Source organism: Helianthus annuus, chromosome 6 (assembly GCF_002127325.2).
Source record: "Helianthus annuus cultivar XRQ/B chromosome 6, HanXRQr2.0-SUNRISE, whole genome shotgun sequence".
NCBI lineage: Eukaryota > Viridiplantae > Streptophyta > Magnoliopsida > Asterales > Asteraceae > Helianthus > Helianthus annuus.
Genome location: NC_035438.2, coordinates 142,103,259 through 142,123,885, shown reverse-complemented (window position 1 = coordinate 142,123,885; position 20,627 = coordinate 142,103,259). Strand labels below are relative to the sequence as shown.

General features: G+C 39.6%; 2 protein-coding genes across 2 annotated transcripts; one reads left to right on the top strand and one right to left on the bottom strand.

The window, feature by feature from the left end:
- Nucleotides 1–4,910: 4,910 nt before the first annotated feature.
- On the bottom strand, nucleotides 4,911–13,548 carry LOC110945054. Its single transcript, XM_035974272.1, has 6 exons — nucleotides 12,946–13,548; nucleotides 12,513–12,883; nucleotides 11,892–12,453; nucleotides 9,485–9,845; nucleotides 9,339–9,427; nucleotides 4,911–5,369 (listed from the first exon to the last, which is right to left on the bottom strand). The coding sequence occupies exons 1-6, from the start codon at nucleotides 13,546–13,548 to the stop codon at nucleotides 4,911–4,913; spliced, it is 2,445 nt and encodes an 814-aa protein (XP_035830165.1).
- A 4,138-nt stretch (nucleotides 13,549–17,686) lies between these two features.
- LOC110865928 (probable serine/threonine-protein kinase PIX13) lies at nucleotides 17,687–20,408 on the top strand. Its single transcript, XM_022115270.2, has 6 exons — nucleotides 17,687–17,940; nucleotides 18,061–18,347; nucleotides 18,989–19,124; nucleotides 19,199–19,332; nucleotides 19,414–19,537; nucleotides 19,760–20,408. Exons 1-6 carry the CDS (start codon nucleotides 17,877–17,879, stop codon nucleotides 20,164–20,166), a joined length of 1,152 nt encoding a protein of 383 aa, XP_021970962.1. The 5' UTR covers nucleotides 17,687–17,876; the 3' UTR covers nucleotides 20,167–20,408.
- Nucleotides 20,409–20,627: the final 219 nt, after the last annotated feature.

Genomic DNA, 20,627 nt, shown 5'->3' with positions numbered 1-20,627 from the left:
TGAACTATGTGTGTGGCCTCTAGACTTTTACCATTAGCTAACTCTACGACATGTTTGGTGTCCACGGGAGTTGGTGTACGTTTTAACATTCGACTAACTTTCAAAGACATATAATTGGTATTCACACCCGAATCAGACAATATAGTAACATAGAAGTCGACAAGAAGAAACTTACCCATTATTACGATAAGATCGTTTCTTGCGTCACCCTGACCAATCATGTACACGCTGCCCCGGCGTCATTGTTTCCATTGCTTCCCCCAACGCTATCCTCGTTGTCGTCCCTGTTTCCATGGTCGTGGTTCTGAGTCTGGTCCTGGTTTAATTGAGGGCAATCGCGTTTAAAATGACCTTCAGCCCCACACTGGAAACATCCCCGGTTTCCACGTTGTGGCTGCTGCTGTGTGTTCTGTGGAGCTGGTAGTTGCAGTTGCTGGTTCTGTGAAGATTGAGGTGGTCGTTGTTGTTCTTGAGTTACAGGACGTGAGTTTCGACAATCCTTAGCTTCATGACCAATCTTGAGACACCGCTGGCAACGACCCTTGTTGCACTGGCCACCGTGGTGTCTGTTACAATTGTTGCACCATGGGTGAATTCCTCGATATCTTTTCTGCCCATGACTACTAGAAAACTGCTGTCTGGGGCTCTGGTAGTCATCTATCTCTTGCTGCTGCGTCAGAGGCTGGACCAAAATTAATCCCTTGCTCAGGTTTTCATCCCACTTGCGTTTGTTATCACTAGAAGCACATGTAGTATCAGCTTTAACACGTTTTGGTAGTTTGTTTTCTTCTACTGCCTGGTCTGTGAGACGATGAGCAAGCCGAGTGACTTGCTGGATAGTACCAAGGTTAGCTGCTGTCACATGACTCTGAATTTCGGGCACTAGACCCTTGAGATACAGCCCGATGCGTTTGGTGGGAGAGTCTACCATAGTGGAACAAAACGAGGCTAATTCGTTTGATCTCCTCGTATAAGCTTCAATTTCAGACCCCACCATCTGTAGGTTGAGGAACTCTACCTCTAGCTTGTGGATGTCTTCTCTACTGCAAAACTCTTCCTTAATTAGGTCCTTGAACTCGTTCCAGGGGGTGGCATTAGCAGCTGCCAGCCCTAACATTTGTACCTGTGCTTCCCACCAGGTTAATGCAGCACCTTCGAGTGTTCCAGTAGCAAACTTTACTCTACGTGACTCAGGGCAATCATGCACCTCGAAGTCAGTTTCGAGCCTCTCGAACCAATGGAGGAGGCCTACAACTCCCTCAGTTCAACTGAAGGTACTAGGTCGACAATCCTTGAGATTTTTGAAGGTGTAAACAGGTGGCTGAGCGTGTTGACCTATTGTGTATAAGAATAGGACAAGGTTAAACACAAGATTTGGTTTAGGAGTGTAGGATCTAAAGATCCTAGTTACGACTGCAGGGTTTACCTCCTGCTTGGATGGCTGCAAGTGCCGCAGCAATTCGTTCGTTAATGAGAGCCGTCAACTGGGCTTGTGTCATGTTGATATATCCGGCCATGATCCTTATAGCAAATGTAACGTAAGTGAGAATGGTTCGCGAGTAGTGCGATGACAGAAGAGTGTAAGCACATAGGTGTTCTCATGTAATACCGAATAGCAAGTAATGTAATCTAAGCATACCACGAGCAAAGTTCTATGTAATTCTAGCATGTAGGCAATAAACACAAACCTTATTACCTAGGATGCTGAGTCTTGCACGTGGAGCAAAGTGTCGTTGTGGATCGTTGAGAGCACTGTTCTGGTTATAGTCTGGTTTTAATAAAAACTTTTTCCCATATTAAAACCAAGTTCTCTATAACCAATGGCTCTGATACCAATCTGTCACACCCCCAAAATCCACCTGCGGAGTATCACCGCTTGGGAGCGTGACTGACCAGGATCAAGCCACCAATCATATTGAACATGTAATTAATATCAAGTATAATAAATGCAAACCAATCATTCAATACGATAGGTGTTCAAAACATAATTATAGTATCAAGTGTAGCGGAAGCATAAGTATGAAAACCCAATGTATATCATAGTTCAAATGTTTAAATGTTTAAACAAAACATCCTCGATCCATGCTCCACAATGACCTGCTCCTCCCTGTGCAAGCTCCATGTATCTAACGACCTGCAAGGCATGTAACAGAGGATCAACAACTAGTTGAGCGAGTTCACAGTTTATAGTTTAGTAATTGTAATAAAGTAGTAAGCCTTGTATTCGTTTATTAAGTCATGTATCGTAATAGTTCGTATCGCAGCCCTCCTAGGCATGTATGCGAAGATTAGGGAAAGTTCTCAAGTATTCTAGACTAGGTATGTTTGTATCGCGGCCACCCGGCACCTGTGCGAAGATTTTAGCGCATAGTTCGCAGCCTTCCTAGGCATGTGTGCGAAGATTAGTCATATTATCGCAGCCAACCCTAGCATGTGTGCGAAGATCAGTCATATTATCGCAGCCAACCCCGGCGTGTGTGCGAAGATCAGTTCTATAAGCATCACTAGTCTAGCAGTATCTTAACCAATCACCTTCCTCACCCGAGGATCATATCACTACGTTCCATTATCTAGAGAAGTACAAATAAATAAATCAATCCCATTCCCACCCTGGGAACCCCATTCCTTGGCTGTGTGAACTCACCTTGGTTTGCTCGGTATGACTAGTTTCTTTGTTTATCAATTAATCAAGCATGCCCTAACATGGTTTATCAATACCAATCAGTTCTGTATTCACATGAATCGCATCTTTCACGTACGATTATCTCACGTATTCATTGTTCACATAAAGCACATTGTCGTACATGTAACGCACACATGCAATCCCAGTCATGATAGTTCACCCATTCATCTAGTGCCATCTAATAATCGCTTAACATGTAATTAGCCCAACTGTACAACATACGGACACACAAAATCTACTCGCATACACTTCAAGTCTAGTTATTAAACATGTGCAGCACATTAACTATGCAAGGCCCAATCAGGTAAAGCTTAACCCAACCGGCCCAACTAAACTCGGACCACACATCCCACTAGACACAAAGGTCGGACAATATCCACAAGGCAGAAACTCGGACTGTTATGCATGATAATAACTCGGACTTCTTGCACTCTTATAAAACTCGGCAGGTTAACATTCAGAAAGATCGGCCCATTACATGTTAAACAAGAATCTGACATAACCCTTACATTTAAAAGTCGGATACATGTTAACACTTAAAACTCGGACATAAGGTGTGGGTTCTATGCTTGAAACTCGGACAGGGGTGTGGGGGGTCACAAGGTCGGACAAGAGGGAGGGGGGGCTGCCCCTTCCAAAAACTCGGACCCCCTTTGGTCTAAACAAAAGTCGGACAAGGGTTTGGGTTAAAAACTCGGACCAAGTCCCTTTACTCTTAAAATTTCGGACAGCATATTGTAACATAAAGCTCGGACCTCTATTACTATTAAAAGTCGGAACATCATACTTCTGATAAAAGTCGGACCCTTCTCTTTATTTAAGAAAATTCGGACCCCTTACCATACACATGAAACTCGGACTACATCAAATATGAAACTCAGACTATATACATCAATCACATAATTCGGACCCTTATAACTTATAAAGGTCGGACCTTATTCTCATAAAACTCAGACTATTCATTACGTTACAAAACCCAGATCAACAATCAGTCATCATACGATTATTCAAGTTCACAGTTACGTTCTTACGATCAGAAACCCTAACTCATTCTTATGCATTGCAGTGATCAATCAACAATCAATATTTCTAACACATCGTGCATCTTAATCATCAGGCAATTGGTTGTACGACTAATCAACCACATTATCACAGTAATCAGAATTAAATCAACAATTACAGAACTAGCATGTGAAGAACTAGGGTTTTCATGCAACACAAAATCAAGAATTAAGAACAATAAACAATCATTAACAATTACCTTAAATTTATTCTAAAGAGAGTGTGGAATCAAGAGAGATGAAGGACTTGTGCCAATGATGATGATGATTGATTGCCAGAGAAACTCAGAGAAAGTGAAAGTACGTGTTTTGTTTCTTTGGTGATGATTAGTGAAGGGAATTAGGGTTAAGAATGATTATAGTTTCACTATTAGCACTAAATACCCTTAGATATTATCTATTACAGTTTCATCACCACATTCCATTATTTGTCAAATCTATCACAAGTAACATATAACCATGCACAATCACAATATACTTTATTAAATCACAACGTTACAGTTTCACAGCAAACTAATTGTGCAAGTAAACGATTAAACAAACAATGAATGTGCAATAAATGTGAAATTGGAATCTTGGAAACTCGAGTTGTCACATACTGTGTTATCGATGCTTTCGTGTTTATGTGGGCATGAAGTTTTTATTTGGCGTTTTGCAGGCTTTGGTTGTGTTTTTGACCCGGCTGTGCACTAGGTTGTGACGAGCCTTGGAGGTCTACAACGTTTCCTACGGTCGAGCCATTGATGTTTTCGTGTATGCCCAAAGTAATAAATGCAGTTGTGACAAAAATTCACCTGAGATAGAGTAGCCAAACACTTCTTGTATTACTATTAAATGTGTTGGCAAACGGCCATTACAGGTACATAAAGAACTTCGATCATCTACATATAGCACTTACTTAATTGTTGGGCGTTCCAGGTTCATGGAACCTCCTTGTTTTTCAACGTGCGTAGCTTATACGCTCATTTTCCCAGAACTTCATCTACAACATAAGGTCCCTCCCACTTGGGGGCTAATTTGCCCGGTTTTTCGGCGTTAGATGCTTCGTTGTCCCTTAGGACGTAATCACCGGGGTTAAACGTGCAGATGCGGACCTTACTGTTGTAATATTTTTCCAACTTTGTCTTGTACTTCACTTCGTTGATTGCTGCCATCTCCCTTCTTTCCTATAGAAGGTCTAGATCTAGCCTTCTTTCTTCTTCATTGTTAATCATATTCATGGAGAGCATTCTTGGGGATGGGAGGCCGATTTCTACTGGTATCATAACTTCAGACCCATAGACAAGGCTGAACGGTGTCTCCCCATTGCTTATCTTTGGCATTGTTCTATGTGCCCACAGTATGCTTAGCAGTTCGTCAACCCAACCTCTTCGTTGTGTTCCTAGCCGTGCTTTGATACCATCCACTATGCTCTTGTTGACGGCTTCTACTTGACCATTTCCTTGTGGGTGCGCAACCGAGGAAAAGGTGTGCTCGATGTGTAGCTCTTTGAACCATCGTTGGAGATTGTCGGCAGCGAAATTTGTCCCATTATCGGTGACAATTCTTAGTGGCAGCCCAAAACGGCATATGATCTGCTCCCAGATGAACCTTCTAACCACGGTAGATGTGGTTGACGCGAGCGCCTGTTGGACCGTTCTATGACCCGAAAAGTCAGTTAAGGCAGTTCATTTTTGCATATAAAGGCGGAATCAATGTACACAAAGTAACAACAGCTTTTCCTCTTTAATTCCTTCTCTATTGATGCTTTCTGAATTGATTTTGATAGAGTTTCGTTACACCAAGCATGACATGATTTCGCTCCAAGTTGCAAATGAAATCACACATGGAGGTATATATAGTTAGCGTGATTTCGCTCATATGGCTGTCCATATAAGTGAAACCCCATGTGACGAATAAGCTAAATCACCTAAAGACCCTAAGAGCGAAACCCCTATGTCCTAATAAGCGAAATCACCTCTAAACATGTACATATAAGCGAAATTACAATATTAACCCTAATTTTAACTTTCAAGCTCCAATCTAACCTATCTTGACCTAAGACTCAATGCAAACGTAGTCAACAGACATTCCGTGCACCAACAGACTCCCCCTTGGATGTTGACGAAGTCTTCGGCTCCGAGTCTTCAGTCTTGGTCTTTTTCTCCAACTCTGTCTTTTCATCACATCAACTCTATCTTCACAGGTTCAGAATCATTTCCTGGCTCCATCTTCAGACTCCCCTTTGACTTGTTGATCCAGACTCCCCCTTTCACAAACTCCCCCTCTCAATATGCTAGAATCTGAGATCTTGATCTGGTTCAAGCTTTGATAATTAGCTCCCGTAGGAATGATGAAGTCCAAAACCTGTGTCTCAAACATCAAACATTATATTCAACAAACATACTAGTTACATCAAGTTCAAATGAATGACCTTGATTAACTAAGCACATAATTTTTCAAAAAACATTTATATATAACATTCAAAGTTTTCAACATATTCTCCCAAACCTGTTCATCATGTTTAGCACTCGAATTTTGAATATCAGCTCTTCAACATCAGTTGTCGAAAATCTTTTTGAATTTTCAAAATTTTATTCTAAAACACTCCGAAAATCTTTTTGGATTTTTGTTTAGAATGAAATACATTAAAGAAATATATACAAACAATATTTTTGCTTGAGTATGCATCAGAGGATAATATCAGTTTTTAACAAGTTACAAGTACCGCTGAGCTTAATTTCACGTTAAGAATTAAACAATTCACTTAGATTGTCGATATACTGATCCACTTAAATTTTCATACAAATTTCAACTGATTCAGGATACGAATTAGATGTTTTAGGAACTTAAACTCATTCATGTGTCCCACCTCTTGAATATACTCCCGTATCCAGAATCCCAATTATTCAGTCTTACAGGTGAGTATACCACAAATGATATCTGTAAGGGGTTAAATGCGAGGGCCGTGAGAGCTCAGGTCGATACTTCCGTATACGCAGAGAGATGATGGCTTCGACTTTTTGGTGTGTCCCCTTTAGAGGATCTTTTAGTTACAACAGCACACGATTAGCATTTTGCAATGTTTCATCGTTTTTTATGCTGAGGGTGGTTGCTATATTTCAAGCAATGCGAGAAAGTATTATTCGGGGACTAGGTCAGAACTTCCATTCAGCAGAAGTCCCGGAATAATACCCCAGATATCACTGAGTATAAAGACCTAGTATCTCAGAATATGGGACCTTTCAAACGAGATTTCAGGGGTTACATATATATCCAAGTAGTGTTCCCCACGAATTACGCAAGTTTGAAATTTAGGTTTATATCCCGAAAAAGTTTACTAAATGTATAAAAACCTATCGGCATATCATCAGTGAGACTGTTTAACGCTATATAATCATTACAATTCTTTAGCATACTATAACTGTCTACTGATATACTACCATTTCCTCTTTTTATGCAAACCTCAATTTTTGAATTTTATCATGTTTTTGTATTTTCTAATTTTCTAATTTTTTTTAAATTTTTATCCCCCTAAAATCAAAATATGTTTCAATTTTGATTTATAAGGAAAATTTGAAAACAAACTGTACAAATAAAGTGACAAACTGATATCAAATCGCTTCAATTCGCCATTCACTTGGCATAAACAATCAGAACTCCCCCTGACAACAAACTATTTTCCCATTTAGATTTCAAAACACTTAAGTTTGTTTTAATCAAAATGGTTTTTCCGAAAAATTAGTTTTGTGTGTCATTTCACAAATTCGGGGGGTTTTTTTTTCACCACATTGTTTTCCTTTAATCACTTGACAGATTTTACAGTTTCAGTTTTAAATCTCAAACATCACTTGTAGAAAATCAAGTACAACTTAATGTCCCTGATTTACCACATGTAAGACGAAAAATCACCAGAGTGAAATTTCTCAAGAAATGTGCCGATTCATGTTCCACGCTTACCAACCTGGGAACTCCGGCAAGTCAGGTTTTTCTATTTGAATAGTTTCACCCAAGCCTGACTGTCCTTGGATGATTTTGAATTCTTGTTCAACAGTGGTGGAAAATTTGCATTATCCATTGTTAAACCTGAATTCTCATATTTTACCTCAACTACCGGCTCTTCTGGCTTTAATGAACCAGAATCATTGCCTGAATGTGGCTCCTTTGACTTTGATGAGTCAAGATCATTGCCAACACGTGGCTCCTTTGCTTCCGAAGAAACAAATTCATCACCAAAAACTTTTTCTTTCTTAACACTCCATTCTGTCCTCAAATTTGTATCTGATGAATTCGTTTTGCTTGATTTGTCATTCTTTGGAGAGCAAGACGATTTATCAGAACTTTTATTTTGACTAACTGGTGAACCCGAGGACAAAATCCTTTCGAGATACTCTCTCGCCTTCTTTCTTTTCTTCCTCAGTTTGTCTTTCTGCCCGTGTGAAAGCTTTACTTTCTTTTCTTCCACTTTCTGTTCTTTGGGCTTGACATTAACTGATTTCTTTTCCATTTTCTGAGATCTAACCCTCGATCTTTCCTTTAATCTCATTGGGCAATCTCTTGTAATATGGCCTCTGATTTGACATTCATAACACCTTCTCGTTTCAAATCTCTGGCTTTGGCAGTTAACAGCAATGTGTCCTTGATAGCCACAAGAGTAACACACTCTGTTATCATACATCTTCTCTCTTTCATATCGTACACCATTTTCATACCACACACTTAGATCATAACGTTGAGTTGCCTTGTGGTAGTCATTTCTCTTCTTGTACCCTTGATTTGGCATTTGAGTACTGTGGTCAGACCTGCACCACTGGTTACCAACTATTTTTGAGTTTTGATTTTTAAATTTTTGTGATTTTTTATTGTGATTGGATGATTGATCTGATGGGCTTTTATTTTCTTTTTGAAAATTTTTCGATTTATTATCTTTTTGTTTCTGTTCCACATTCTTCTTTACAGGTTTTTGCGTTGAGCATTCACCTTTCTCAGTAGAATGTAAAACAGTATTTTTAAACATTTCATTTAATTTCAAAAATGTTTTTCTTTTTTTTTTCTTTTTCTTTTTCATCATCAGATTTGTCATCACAATCTTCAATTTTGACTTTGTCAAAATTTTTGACATTGTCACTTATTGGAACAGAATTGATTGGTTTTGGACAAGGAAAATTCAAACTGTCTGATGAAGTCACAAAACCTTTCAATTTCTTTTCAAGTTCATCAATCTTGTTTCTTGAATTCTCAGCTTCTTTTTCAAGCTGAGAGATTCTCTCAAGATGAGAATTGATTGCCTTTTCATTCACAATTTTGTTTTTCTTAAAAATTGATTTATCATTTTCTAAAATTTTTATTTGATTTTGAAATTCGGTTTCTTTTTCTTTCAAAACTTTGTTTTCCAGCTTTATCCAAGGAACATTTTCATTTTCACTTTTAAATTTTTCAAAATCTTTGTTTTCTAATGTCAAACTCTCAATATTTTTCAAAAGTTTGTCATTTTCAGATTTTAATTTTTCACAGTTCAAGCGCAACTCCAGAATCTGTTCATTATCAGCTTTCTTCTCAATCTTCAAAGTTTTGTTTTCCAATGTCAAACTCTCCACTTCCTTCAAGAGTTTCACATTGTCTGCTTCTGATTTTTCACATTTCGAGCATTTTTCATTCATCTTTTCAACATCAGCTTCTTTCTTTGTTTCCATCTTGTATGTTCCTACACAGAAAATTTTAACAAAATCAAGAGGATTCATATACTCATCAATATAACAACCCCTCTTAATATCATATATCATATCATTTTTTGCTGCAAGACACACAGTGATTCGTTTTCTCATTTCAATGATTACATCCAAATCTATCTTTACTAATTCTCCTCTTATTTCATCCAATAACTTCCTTTTTCTTGAATCTTCATGACATCTATGATTTGTAATTGTATTGATGAAACTTCTTAAATCATAGTGTGATAAACTAGAATTCCGTTTTTCTTTATTCACAAATTTATCCCATTCCAAAGGTAAAGCATCAACAAATTTTGAAATTCTTTCATCATTTGAATGCCATATCCTTTGTTTTTCTAACTTGATGATTAGCTCATAAAACCTTTCTTTCAACATCTCCACTGATTCATTCTTCATACATAAAAAAATTTCGAATCTTTTAACATAAACATCCTTACCATATCTCATCTCATTCCAAGATTCACTAGACCAATTTTTTAAATTTTCAAGATTCTTGTTTTCTTGTTCATCAAACATTTTAACCAAGTTTTGTACAATCAAACAAACACTTAGAAAATTTTCGGAAATTTTGAACAACAGTGAGTAATAAGCGAAATCAGTTATGATGACACAAAAGCGAAATCAGAACTGATGACACAAAAGCGAAATCACCAATTTGTAACAATAAGCGAAATCAGTCAATGACTGATAAGCGAAATCAGGAGTATGTGACAGATGAGCAAAATCAGTATATGTGACTGATAAGCGAAATCAAACTTTGACAAATAAGTGAAATCAGCAACTGACTGATAAGCGAAATAGCACTATGACAGATAAGCTAAATCAGTTATTGTGACTGATAAGCGAAATAGCACTATGACAGATAAGCTAAATCAGTTATTGTGACTGATAAGCTAAATAGCACTATGACAGATAAGCGAAATCAGCAACTTGTCACAAAAGCGAAATCAAAATGTATCAATGAGCGAAATCAGAAAATTACTTGTCCGTATGAGCGAAATTAGAAGTGTCTTATGAGCGAAATCAAACAATTAAGTCCTTAAAAGCGAAATTAAGCACTTATAAGCGAAATCCTTCGATGTCCATAAAAGCGAAATTAGGTTTTTAGCTGATTTTTACCATTTTTAAGCCGTATTTTAACCTGATTCTTTCTAGGGTTTGTTACTACTATGTTTTACACGTTATACTCGAATTTCAGGCCATTTCAACCGTAGGAACTAGTTCAAATCAGAAAAGTATGAAAGAAAGTGAGTAGAAGTAAGAGAATCTGGTAGAATCAAGCTGTAGTAGTATGAACTCCTCGTCCTGAGCTCTGATACCACTTGTTGGACCGTTCTATGACCCGAAAAGTCAGTTAAGGCAGTTCATCTTTGCGTATAAAGGCGGAATCAATGTACACAAAGTAACAACAGCTTTTCCTCTTTAATTCCTTCTCTATTGATGCTTTCTGAATTGATTTTGACAGAGTTTCGTTACACCAAGCATGACATGATTTCGCTCCAAGTTGCAAATGAAATCACACATGGAGGTATATATAGTTAGCCTGATTTCGCACATATGGCTGTCCATATAAGCGAAACCCCATGTGACGAATAAGCTAAATCACCTAAAGACCCTAAGAGCGAAACCCCTATGTCCTAATAAGCGAAATCACCTCTAAACATGTACATATAAGCGATATTACAATATTAACCCTAATTTTGACTTTCAAGCTTCAATCTAACCTATCTTGACCTAAGACTCAATGCAAACGTAGTCAACAGACATTCCGTGCACCAACAGCGCCTTTGCTTCCACCCATTTTGTGAAGTAATCAACTGCGACTATTATGAATTTCACTGCGCCCGGGGCTTCTGGAAAAGGGCCTACCATATCTATCCCCCACTGTTGAAACGGCCATGCCGTTGTTACTGGGACCAGTTCGTTTTGGGGGCGCATTGTTTTCGGGGCGTGCCTCTGGCAGCTGCTGCATTTTCTCAAAATCTTCACTGCGTCTAGATGCATTCCTGGCCAATAGTATCCGGCGTTCATGACTTTGGCTACTACCATCCTCAGGCCGGCATGGATGCCACAGATGCCCTCGTGTACTTCTCGGATCAGGTAGTTTGCGTCTTCTGGGTTGACGCATCTTAGCAGCGGTCCTAAGTAGGATTTTCGATACAATATTCCGTCGGCCATTTGGTAGTGTTCGAATTTATATTGTACTTTTCTTGCCTCGGCCTTGTTCTCCGGTAGTATCCCGGATTGAAGATACATGATTATCGGAGTCATCCATGATGTTGTTCCCAACTGAATAACGCTCACTTCTCTCAGTGGTACCGATGGGTTGCTCAAAACTTCGATGCGCACATCCTTGGCCAGGTGCTAGAAACTTGTGGATGCGAGTTTGCTTAATGCGTCTGCTGGTTTATTCTCGCTCCGATTGATGTGGTGTACCTTGTAGGAATAGAAGTTTTGCAACAATGTTTTTGCTTGATTCAAATAGAGGGCCATCACGTCTCCTTTGGCGTCGTACTGGCCATTGATTTGCCCGACTACTAACATGGAGTCCACATGCGCTTCAATGTGTTTGACTCCCATCTTGATTGCCAATCTCAAACCGGCGAGAAAAGCTTCGTACTCGGCTTCATTATTCGTGCTTTTGAAGTCTAACCAGATGGCATACGTGAATTCGTGTTTGTCTGGACTTACCAGCCTAAGTCCCGCGCCTGCGCCATCTTCATTAGACGCGCCATCTGTGTACAATAGCCATGGCTCTTCTGTATATTGCCTTTCAGCTTTCTCCAATGCCTTGCACTCTCTATCTTTGTCGTCGGGTACTTCTGTCATGAAGTCGGCCAACACCTGGCCTTTGATTGCTGGTCTTGGTCTGAAAACCACATTGTGACCTCCCAGCTCTATGGCCCATTTTGCTAATCTACCGGATATCTCGGGCCTTGCGAGGATGTTGCCGATATTGTAATTTGTTAGTACGTGGATGACGTGGTTGGCAAAATACCTGCGCAACCGCCTTGATGTATGGATCAGTGCAGAACTAGTTTTTCCATTATGGCATACCGCGTTTCTGGGTCGGTTAAAGTGCGAGACACATAGTAAACTGGTGTTTGAACGCCCTGACGGTCGACGAGCAGAACTACTCCGACTGCTTTATCAGATGCTGACAGATATAACACTAGGGGTTCTCCTTTTACTGGCGCCGTTAATGTTGGCAGTCTTATGAGACACTCTTTCATCTCTCGGAGTGCGCTCTCGGCCTCCGGAGTCCACTGAAATTGACTTTTCTTCATGCAATTGCGGAGTGTTTTGATAAACGGGAATGACTTTGTTGCGTGATTGGCTAGGAAACGGTTTAGTGCTGCTAGCCGTCCAGCCAATTTTTGCATTTCCTTGATTGTTGATGGTGAAGGCATTCGTTCGATCGCTTGTACCTTATCAGGATTGACTTTACCATGCCGAAAGAGCATTTTGCTGGGTTTAATTTGATACTTACTCCGCGCAGCGTGTTGAATGTCTTCTGAATGTTGACCAACATCATGCTTTCTTCCTTGCTCATGATGACCAAGTCATCCATGTATACTTCGATGTATTTGCCAATAGCGTCGCTGAATGTTTCATTCATCAACCTTTGATACGTTGCGCCTGCGTTTTTTAAGCCAAATGACATTTTTGTATAGCAATATAGCCCTGTTGGTGTTCGAAACGCAGTCTTATCCTCATCTTGGATGGCCATCTGTACCTGATGATATCCCTTGTAACAGTTGAGGAAACATTTCCACCTGAACGTTGCTAGCGAATCAATTTTTTCATCGATATCTGGCAAGGCGTAGCAGTCGCGCGGGCATGCCTTGTTTAGATCCTTGTAATCTACACAAATTCTCCAGCTGCCATTTGGTTTTAGTACCATTACAGGACTCGCCACCCAAGTTTGGTATCGGACTTCTCTGATGATACCAGCATTCAACAGATCCGTGACTTGCTCTTGCATAGCATCATGCTTTATGTCTCCCAAGTGGCGTTTGGCATGTACCACAGGTTTTGCATTTTCTGAGACATTTAATCTGTGTTCTGCTATATGCCGTGGAACACCCGTCATGTCAGCTGGTGTCTAAGCGAACACGTCCATGTTTTCAAATAACAACTTCTTTAGTGCCGCGCGCGTGAGATCAGACATTGCATGGCCCAAGGTGACTGTTTGTTCTGGGTACGCGCTGTTTAACACCCATTTTTTGCCTTCTGCGCGCGGTGCTGGTTTGCTTGCTTTTGCTGGTCTCTAGGACTTCTTTGCTTGCATAGATTATTGCTACCCCTGTTTCTGTTGGGAATCCAACAGCTGAATGTGGTCCAGAGCAAATCATGCTAAAATCTCCTTGGGATTCTCTTCCCAGAAGGATATCGTGTCTTGAATGTGCGGGCAACACCATGAACGTGACTTCTTCTGTTCTTGAATTTCTTCCATCTTAGAGCAGCACCGGGAATGATATTTGGCCAAGAGGAAAGACGGCTTCGTTGTAGAAACCAGTTAGTGGGTAGTCAACTGGCTCCAAGCGCGCCTTGTCTTCTTGGTTGAAATATTGCTCGTATATGATGTCAGCGGTGCTCCCTGGGTCGATGAAAATGTGGTCGGTTTGATAATGACCGATTACACCTAATATGACTATGGGTCTTCTCTCCCTTGGGCCTCCTCTTACTATGGGGAAGACAACTTGTCTTTCGCGCCATGAGTCATCTTGTGTGCGCTTGTTGTAGTTTTTTCTTGACTTCCGTGGTCCCCCTTGAACCATGTGAGTTTCCAACTTTCGAATCTTTTTGTTATCCGGCCCTTCCTCTCTTCTGTGGATTTGATGGTTATCGCGCTTCCCACCTTTTACCAGGTGTGTGAGCTTTCCATCCCTTAAGGCTCTTTCTATTTCTTGTTTTAGGCTAAAGCAGTCGTCAGTTAGGTGATCGGTGTCTTTGTGGAATTCACAGAAGAGATTTGGGTCTTGGCCTTTTTTGTTGTGCATTTGTAGAGGTGGTTTAAACTAGTGGTTCTCTGTTGACAAGACCTCAGAAGGTGTCTTTGTTAGAGGCGTCCAATGTTTTTCTCTATTTTCCCTCTTTACTTCTTTGCGGTGAACGATCTAGTTGATCGTGTTGCGCGCGTCTTCCCTTATTGGGCTTCTTTCCCTGTAACTTGATGTTTTCCATGATTGGCCTTTGCCTTTCTTGTTGCGCCGATCATTGTGGTTATGATTGTATTAACGGTTGTCATCACCGGTCAACCGCTTATCAGTGTGCGCGATCGTTTTTGCTGCTTCAATGAAGGTCTCCCAATCTTTGGGTCCTCCGTCTCTACCTTTCAATCGTTTGATCAGGTCGTCGCACTTTACTGCCCTCATGAAGTGTGCACGCATCATCTTTTCGCCCACGTCTCCAATTTCCAGACATTCTTTGTTGTATCTGGTTATGAAGTCTTCTATGCTTTCGTGATCCTTCCTCCATATTTTCAAACAATCAGTTGGATCTCTGGTGTGCATGCGCTGTTGGGAGAAGTGCGCGAGGAATTTATCTCGAAAATCGATCCATGACTTGATTCTTCCTGCTGATAGGTTGTCAAACCAGACGCGCGCTGCGCCGACAAAGGTTTGAGCGAAGAGATGACACCAGGTTGGTAAATTCCATCCTCCTGTGACTCCTGCGCCATTGAAAACTTGGAGATGGTCATCTGGATCTGTTAAGCCATTGTATTTTCCTACGTTGTGGGGCAGTTTGGTCTTGTCAATGTCGGTTGTTGCAATCTCTTTGATAAACTTGGAATTTTCAGCCATGCCGTCTGGGCGATAGCTTAGAGAATAGTCATATTCTGCTTTTGGGTTGTACCCCGCGCGCTTGTGGGGTTTGTATGACTCATGTTCCTTTGGCAATCTGCTGAATACTGTGCTTTCTCCTTTGTATGTCGATCGTCCCCCTCATCGTCCCATTCAGCATTCATGTTGCGCGCGCCCAAACGACTTTGTATCGGATTTCTCTGTGGATGGGAGTGTTGTACGTAGTTGCTTTCTGTTTCGCCATAGGTGTCGCGCGTGTCGTGCGCGCTTTTCTTTCTGATGTTTGGCATAGGTCCTTTTTCTGGGCGCAAGTTCCATGCGTTAGCCTGCTGAGTCGTGTGAGTGCTCAGAGACATCTGCTGTGGAGTAGTAAAGATAGACTGGTTGGCTTGTGCTTGGAGCAAAGCTTGTTGCGCGCTTAGCTGCGTGTAAACGAGATTCAGGGATGCCATTTGTTTGGCATACAAGGAAGCCAGAGTTTTTCCTTCAGGTAGCCCTAAAAGTGCGGAAAAGTTCAGTTGTGTTTGGACCGGTGGGGTTGATGGACCAGGCCCACGGTCTTGTGTGGGTATTTCCGGAGGTGTTTGATTGACTGCACCTGGGTGTTGGAAAACGGCCCCATTTGTTGTTTGGTTAACGACTATGGTTACGGGTTGGAAAGTGGCTCCGTTTGTGGTTTGGCTAACCACTCTGGATGCGCTTCCGAAGATGTCTGGGAATTCATTTGTTCGCCCTTCTTGGATAGTCTCGTTCCTTTGGACTCTGTGGATGTGTCCTGTGTCCTGCACGAGTCCAAACGAAGAGACTTCTCCGTCCATTTGAGGAGAAGGGTTTTGTTCAGCCATTTCGAAGAGTTTTTTAGAGATAAAAGGAGATGAGGGTGGTTTGCAAAAGTGCGGATGGCGCCAATGATGAAACACTGGTTAAAACTAAGGTTAATCAGCGGGATTGTCTCTTCAGTGGGTTCAATCTCCTCTTCTACTCGTCAAGTGGCTACAGTCCTGCAAAACAGCAACACCATTAGCTCGTTAAGAGGGGAATATGGGGGTTTCCCTCTTAACCATGCTCCGGCGTGAGAATAAGTACTGTTCTGAGGAATAAAACAGTGTGTGTTGAGTGTGAGGGTATGGAGTAGAAAATAGAATCAACCTGAATGATGAATGGTCCTATTTATAGCCGGATGGTGAAAGAGGGAGGAGCAGCCTTGCCAGCTGTTATAGGGCGCCAGCTGTCCGACCAAGGGGAATATTCTCTTGGTCTCCTCTGCTGTGGTCAGGGTAGTGGTACACGTGGCGCGCCTATATTTGTTCATGCTGGCGCTTGATGAATGGTGACACCTGTTGTCCTTTTTGTCAGAGGGAGCACCTTGGGTGCCACCTTGCCATATTCCAGAAGCTCCTAGAAGCTTCTGGATTCGCTTGCTGATGTATACGCCATGTAAAATGGAAAAGTGGTGTGGTCCTTACCATGTAGGCAAGGAATTAGGACCATACCTCTTCAGGCAATTACCAATGGATATTTTTCGTCGGTAAATGTTCGTAAGTGCTACTTATTTATTTAGCAATGACTTAGTTTAGATTGAAATTAAGTCAAACCAAATTAATATCTGTATTTAACAAATATTCATGTCTAATTTGATTTTAGTTGTATAAATAATCCTTAATTTCCTTTTTGTTTCCCAGCTTCTTGCTGGTTTTCTGCTATATATAAATATAGTCGCTGCTGTTCAAAAAAAAAATAATCCTCAATTGTAACATCAAATGAAGGTTATGTGGACCCAACGCGACCTGATCCACATTGTGCATATCAATCAATTCATCTAATTAATCCTTTTGAACCGAATATGGGGCTACTAAATAAATCGATTATGGTGCATCCATTGAATCAATTTTAAGTATTTAGCAATCAAAATTTTGTTGATCGTTAGTGGTAAGTAATAATTAAGTTGTAAATGTGAAATCCATGTTGTAAAAAAACAACTTACAAAGATGAACATCATGTTTAATTAAATTTTTAACAAGTCGATCAAAACACAACCCGTATATTAAACGGGTTCAACATGACACAGAAATTGCCACATCTAATTGAACATAACTCCACACACATATATATGATGCTCTCTTCAAAATCGATAATATGTTTGAGTTACATAAAATACATATGTAATTATTGTTTGAATGTTATACATAACATAACATGGTTATGTAATTGCCTTGTGTTCTCTCTTACCACTTGAAGTTATCTTGTACACACTGTATACAAATTTTATTATATTGTTATTCCAGTTTTGGACCACTTAAAAAGAAAGAATATAGTATTAAGGGTTAGGCTACTGGCTACGTACAACAAATCCGCTAACAGTCTTCCAAGTAATAAAAATTAATAACAAGAAATAGTCAAAAGAGCAAAGTGTCTTTTCTTCAACTTTTGCAAAATATTAGATAGATACGATACACTATTATCTTATACAAAATTCACCATCTCCTCTCTTTCCCTACCCTTTCTCTCCACTTTCCCAGAAACCCTAGCTAATTCAACACCTTTTCTTTTCCAAAAAAGAACCATATATATTTCTAAAACTAACAGTCTGTGTGTGTGTGTAGAGATAGATAATATGGGAAACTGCTTTCCAAAACCTGTCAATAATCTCTCAAGCACTAATCATATTCCCACCCCAGGTATTTCCTTTATTACTTTCTTGAAATTTTATCTATTAAATTCAATTTATTTATTTATTTTTCATAATTGTTATCGTCTGTCTAATAAGAAAAAGGTAGCTAATTAATTGTTTTGATCAGTAATTATTCTGAGTGATGAGAAAAAGAAAGAAGCCATGATCCCGTCAACGGCTGAGGAAAGGGGGAGAATAGTGACACCAAAGTTGAAGTGTTTCACGTATTCTGAGCTCCGAAGCGCCACGAAGAACTTCCGGCCGGACACCATGCTCGGAGAAGGTGGTTTTGGAAGGGTTTTCAAAGGATGGGTAGACCGTGAAACATACGCGCCGTCCAAGGCCGGTGTTGGCCTTGCTGTCGCCGTCAAGAAATCAAATACCGACAGCGCTCAAGGTCTCAAAGAGTGGCAGGTACCTTACTTTGTTTATTCCAACTTTGCTTTCTAATTTCTATTATTATTTTATTTATTATTAGATTATTATTAGATAGTTACTAATTCAGATTTAAGTAATAAGGTTTGAAGCAATTGTAATATGTGATGTAATTAGATATATATTAGATTATTATTATTATTATTATTATTATTATTATTATTATTATTATTATTATTATTATTATTATTATTATTATTATTATTATTATTATTATTATTATATTGCATGTCAAATGGGTTGCATGACGTATCATTACTTGTCTTTATGACTTGTACTTCCAATAATGCATGCTTGGCTGCTTCTTTTCTATGTCTGGAATTTCTAAATCAAGGTAAATGTACAACTTATGATGCATAATTAACAAGTGATATTAGATGTGGCTTTAGTAAATTTAACTCTGGAATAGACTTAAATAATACAAGTACAATGCCACTTTGCAAAAAAAATAATTTATGTTTTGGGGTCAAAAGAGTTTGTTCAATGTATTTGGCCTTTGGGAAAACATGTACAGTTCCCTAATAATATATTTCCAGTTATTTATATTTTATAAATTAAATAGTTCAAGAAATTTAAAAGCTATTAATATTTTTGTTAAACATGAATTGTTCTGTATTCAGGCAGAAGTGAATTTTTTGGGAAAATTCAGCCATCCAAATCTTGTTAAATTAGTGGGATATTGCTCAGAAGACAGAGAATTTCTTCTGGTATATGAATATATGCAAAAGGGTAGTCTTGAAAATCATCTTTTCAAAAGTAAGTTCCTTTTTTATATGAAAACTAATACTATAGCTATGTATCTAAATTAAATGTTTTGGATATTGCAATAGGTCCTGAACCACTTCCATGGAGTACAAGGATTAAAATTGCTACTGGAGCAGCACAAGGGCTTGCTTTTTTGCATACTACAGAAAAAACTGTTATTTACAGAGATTTTAAGTCTGCAAATATTTTATTAGATGGGGTATCTATTTACAATAATTTCAATAAAACATTTGAAGTTGCTTTTAAGAACGATTTCTGATTTTTAATTTCTTTATTTCAGGATTTTAACGCGAAGCTCTCAGATTTTGGACTGGCGAAATTGGGTCCCTCAAATGGCGCTTCCCATGTATCGACGCGTGTCGTAGGTACATACGGTTATGCGGCTCCAGAATACATAGCCACCGGTTAGTTCTTGAAACTTGTCTAAATTGACCCTATAACATAGTACCATACCCATCTCAGGACTTAATTCGATCGAAAAGTTTTACAACTAATCACATACTCGGTCACAAACCTAAATACTTGTTCCATTACCCTTCCTAAATCTTTGGGGTTTGGGTTTTTTGTCTTGCCAAATCAAACCTGTGCCAAAGAAGTTAAAAAAAGGTTTCGTGATTTGAGTGCAGGTCATTTATATGTCAGGAGTGACGTGTATGGCTTCGGAGTGGTATTGTTGGAAATGATAACAGGTCTACGTGTAGTCGACACTAATCGGCCAGGCTCACAACATAACTTGGTGGACTGGGCTCGACCAGCATTGGGCGACAAGAAAAAACTGCAAAAAATGATGGACCCACGGCTAGAAAACGATTACCCGTCAAAAGGTGCACGTAAAGCCGCGGAGCTCATCTTGAGATGTCTGGAACACGACCCAAAAAACCGGCCTTCAATGGAAGAAGTTGTGGTGAGTTTACAAGAGATCAGTGATATCAAAACAAAACCAAAGGACCATACAACCCAATCAACAGGCCCACACCGTGCTGGTCGTTATCAATCGCCCCACAGGTCTCCGCTCCATGGAGGTCGCCGTTGACTAAATAGGTCAACAAACCATCTTTAGGTGGTCCTGGAGACAAGTGGTTCTAAAAACGTTTTAAAACACTGTCTAAAAGGTCCAACGAAATAGCCAAATTAGAGGTATTGTAGAAAGTTGTGAAAGGTGAATTATGTTGTTTGATTATGTATATTTCAAGTGTAACTCTTTTAAATTTAATTTGTGAACATCCCATTTTGCCCCTTGTATATGATAACATATAATATCAAAGAGTTAAATTACTTTAGCTTGAACTTTAGTCAACCATGATTTTGAGGAAACACAACCTTGGCAAGTATGGCACCTGCCACCCATGCTGAATACATGGATAACTTCTCTGGCATGTATGCAATCAGAAAATCTCACAATTTATAATCGTGTTTTATGTGTAAATTTATGCTTTTCATTCACTAATTTGCAGTTTTCCCTAATTTTAGTGGCAAAATATATGAATTATTATT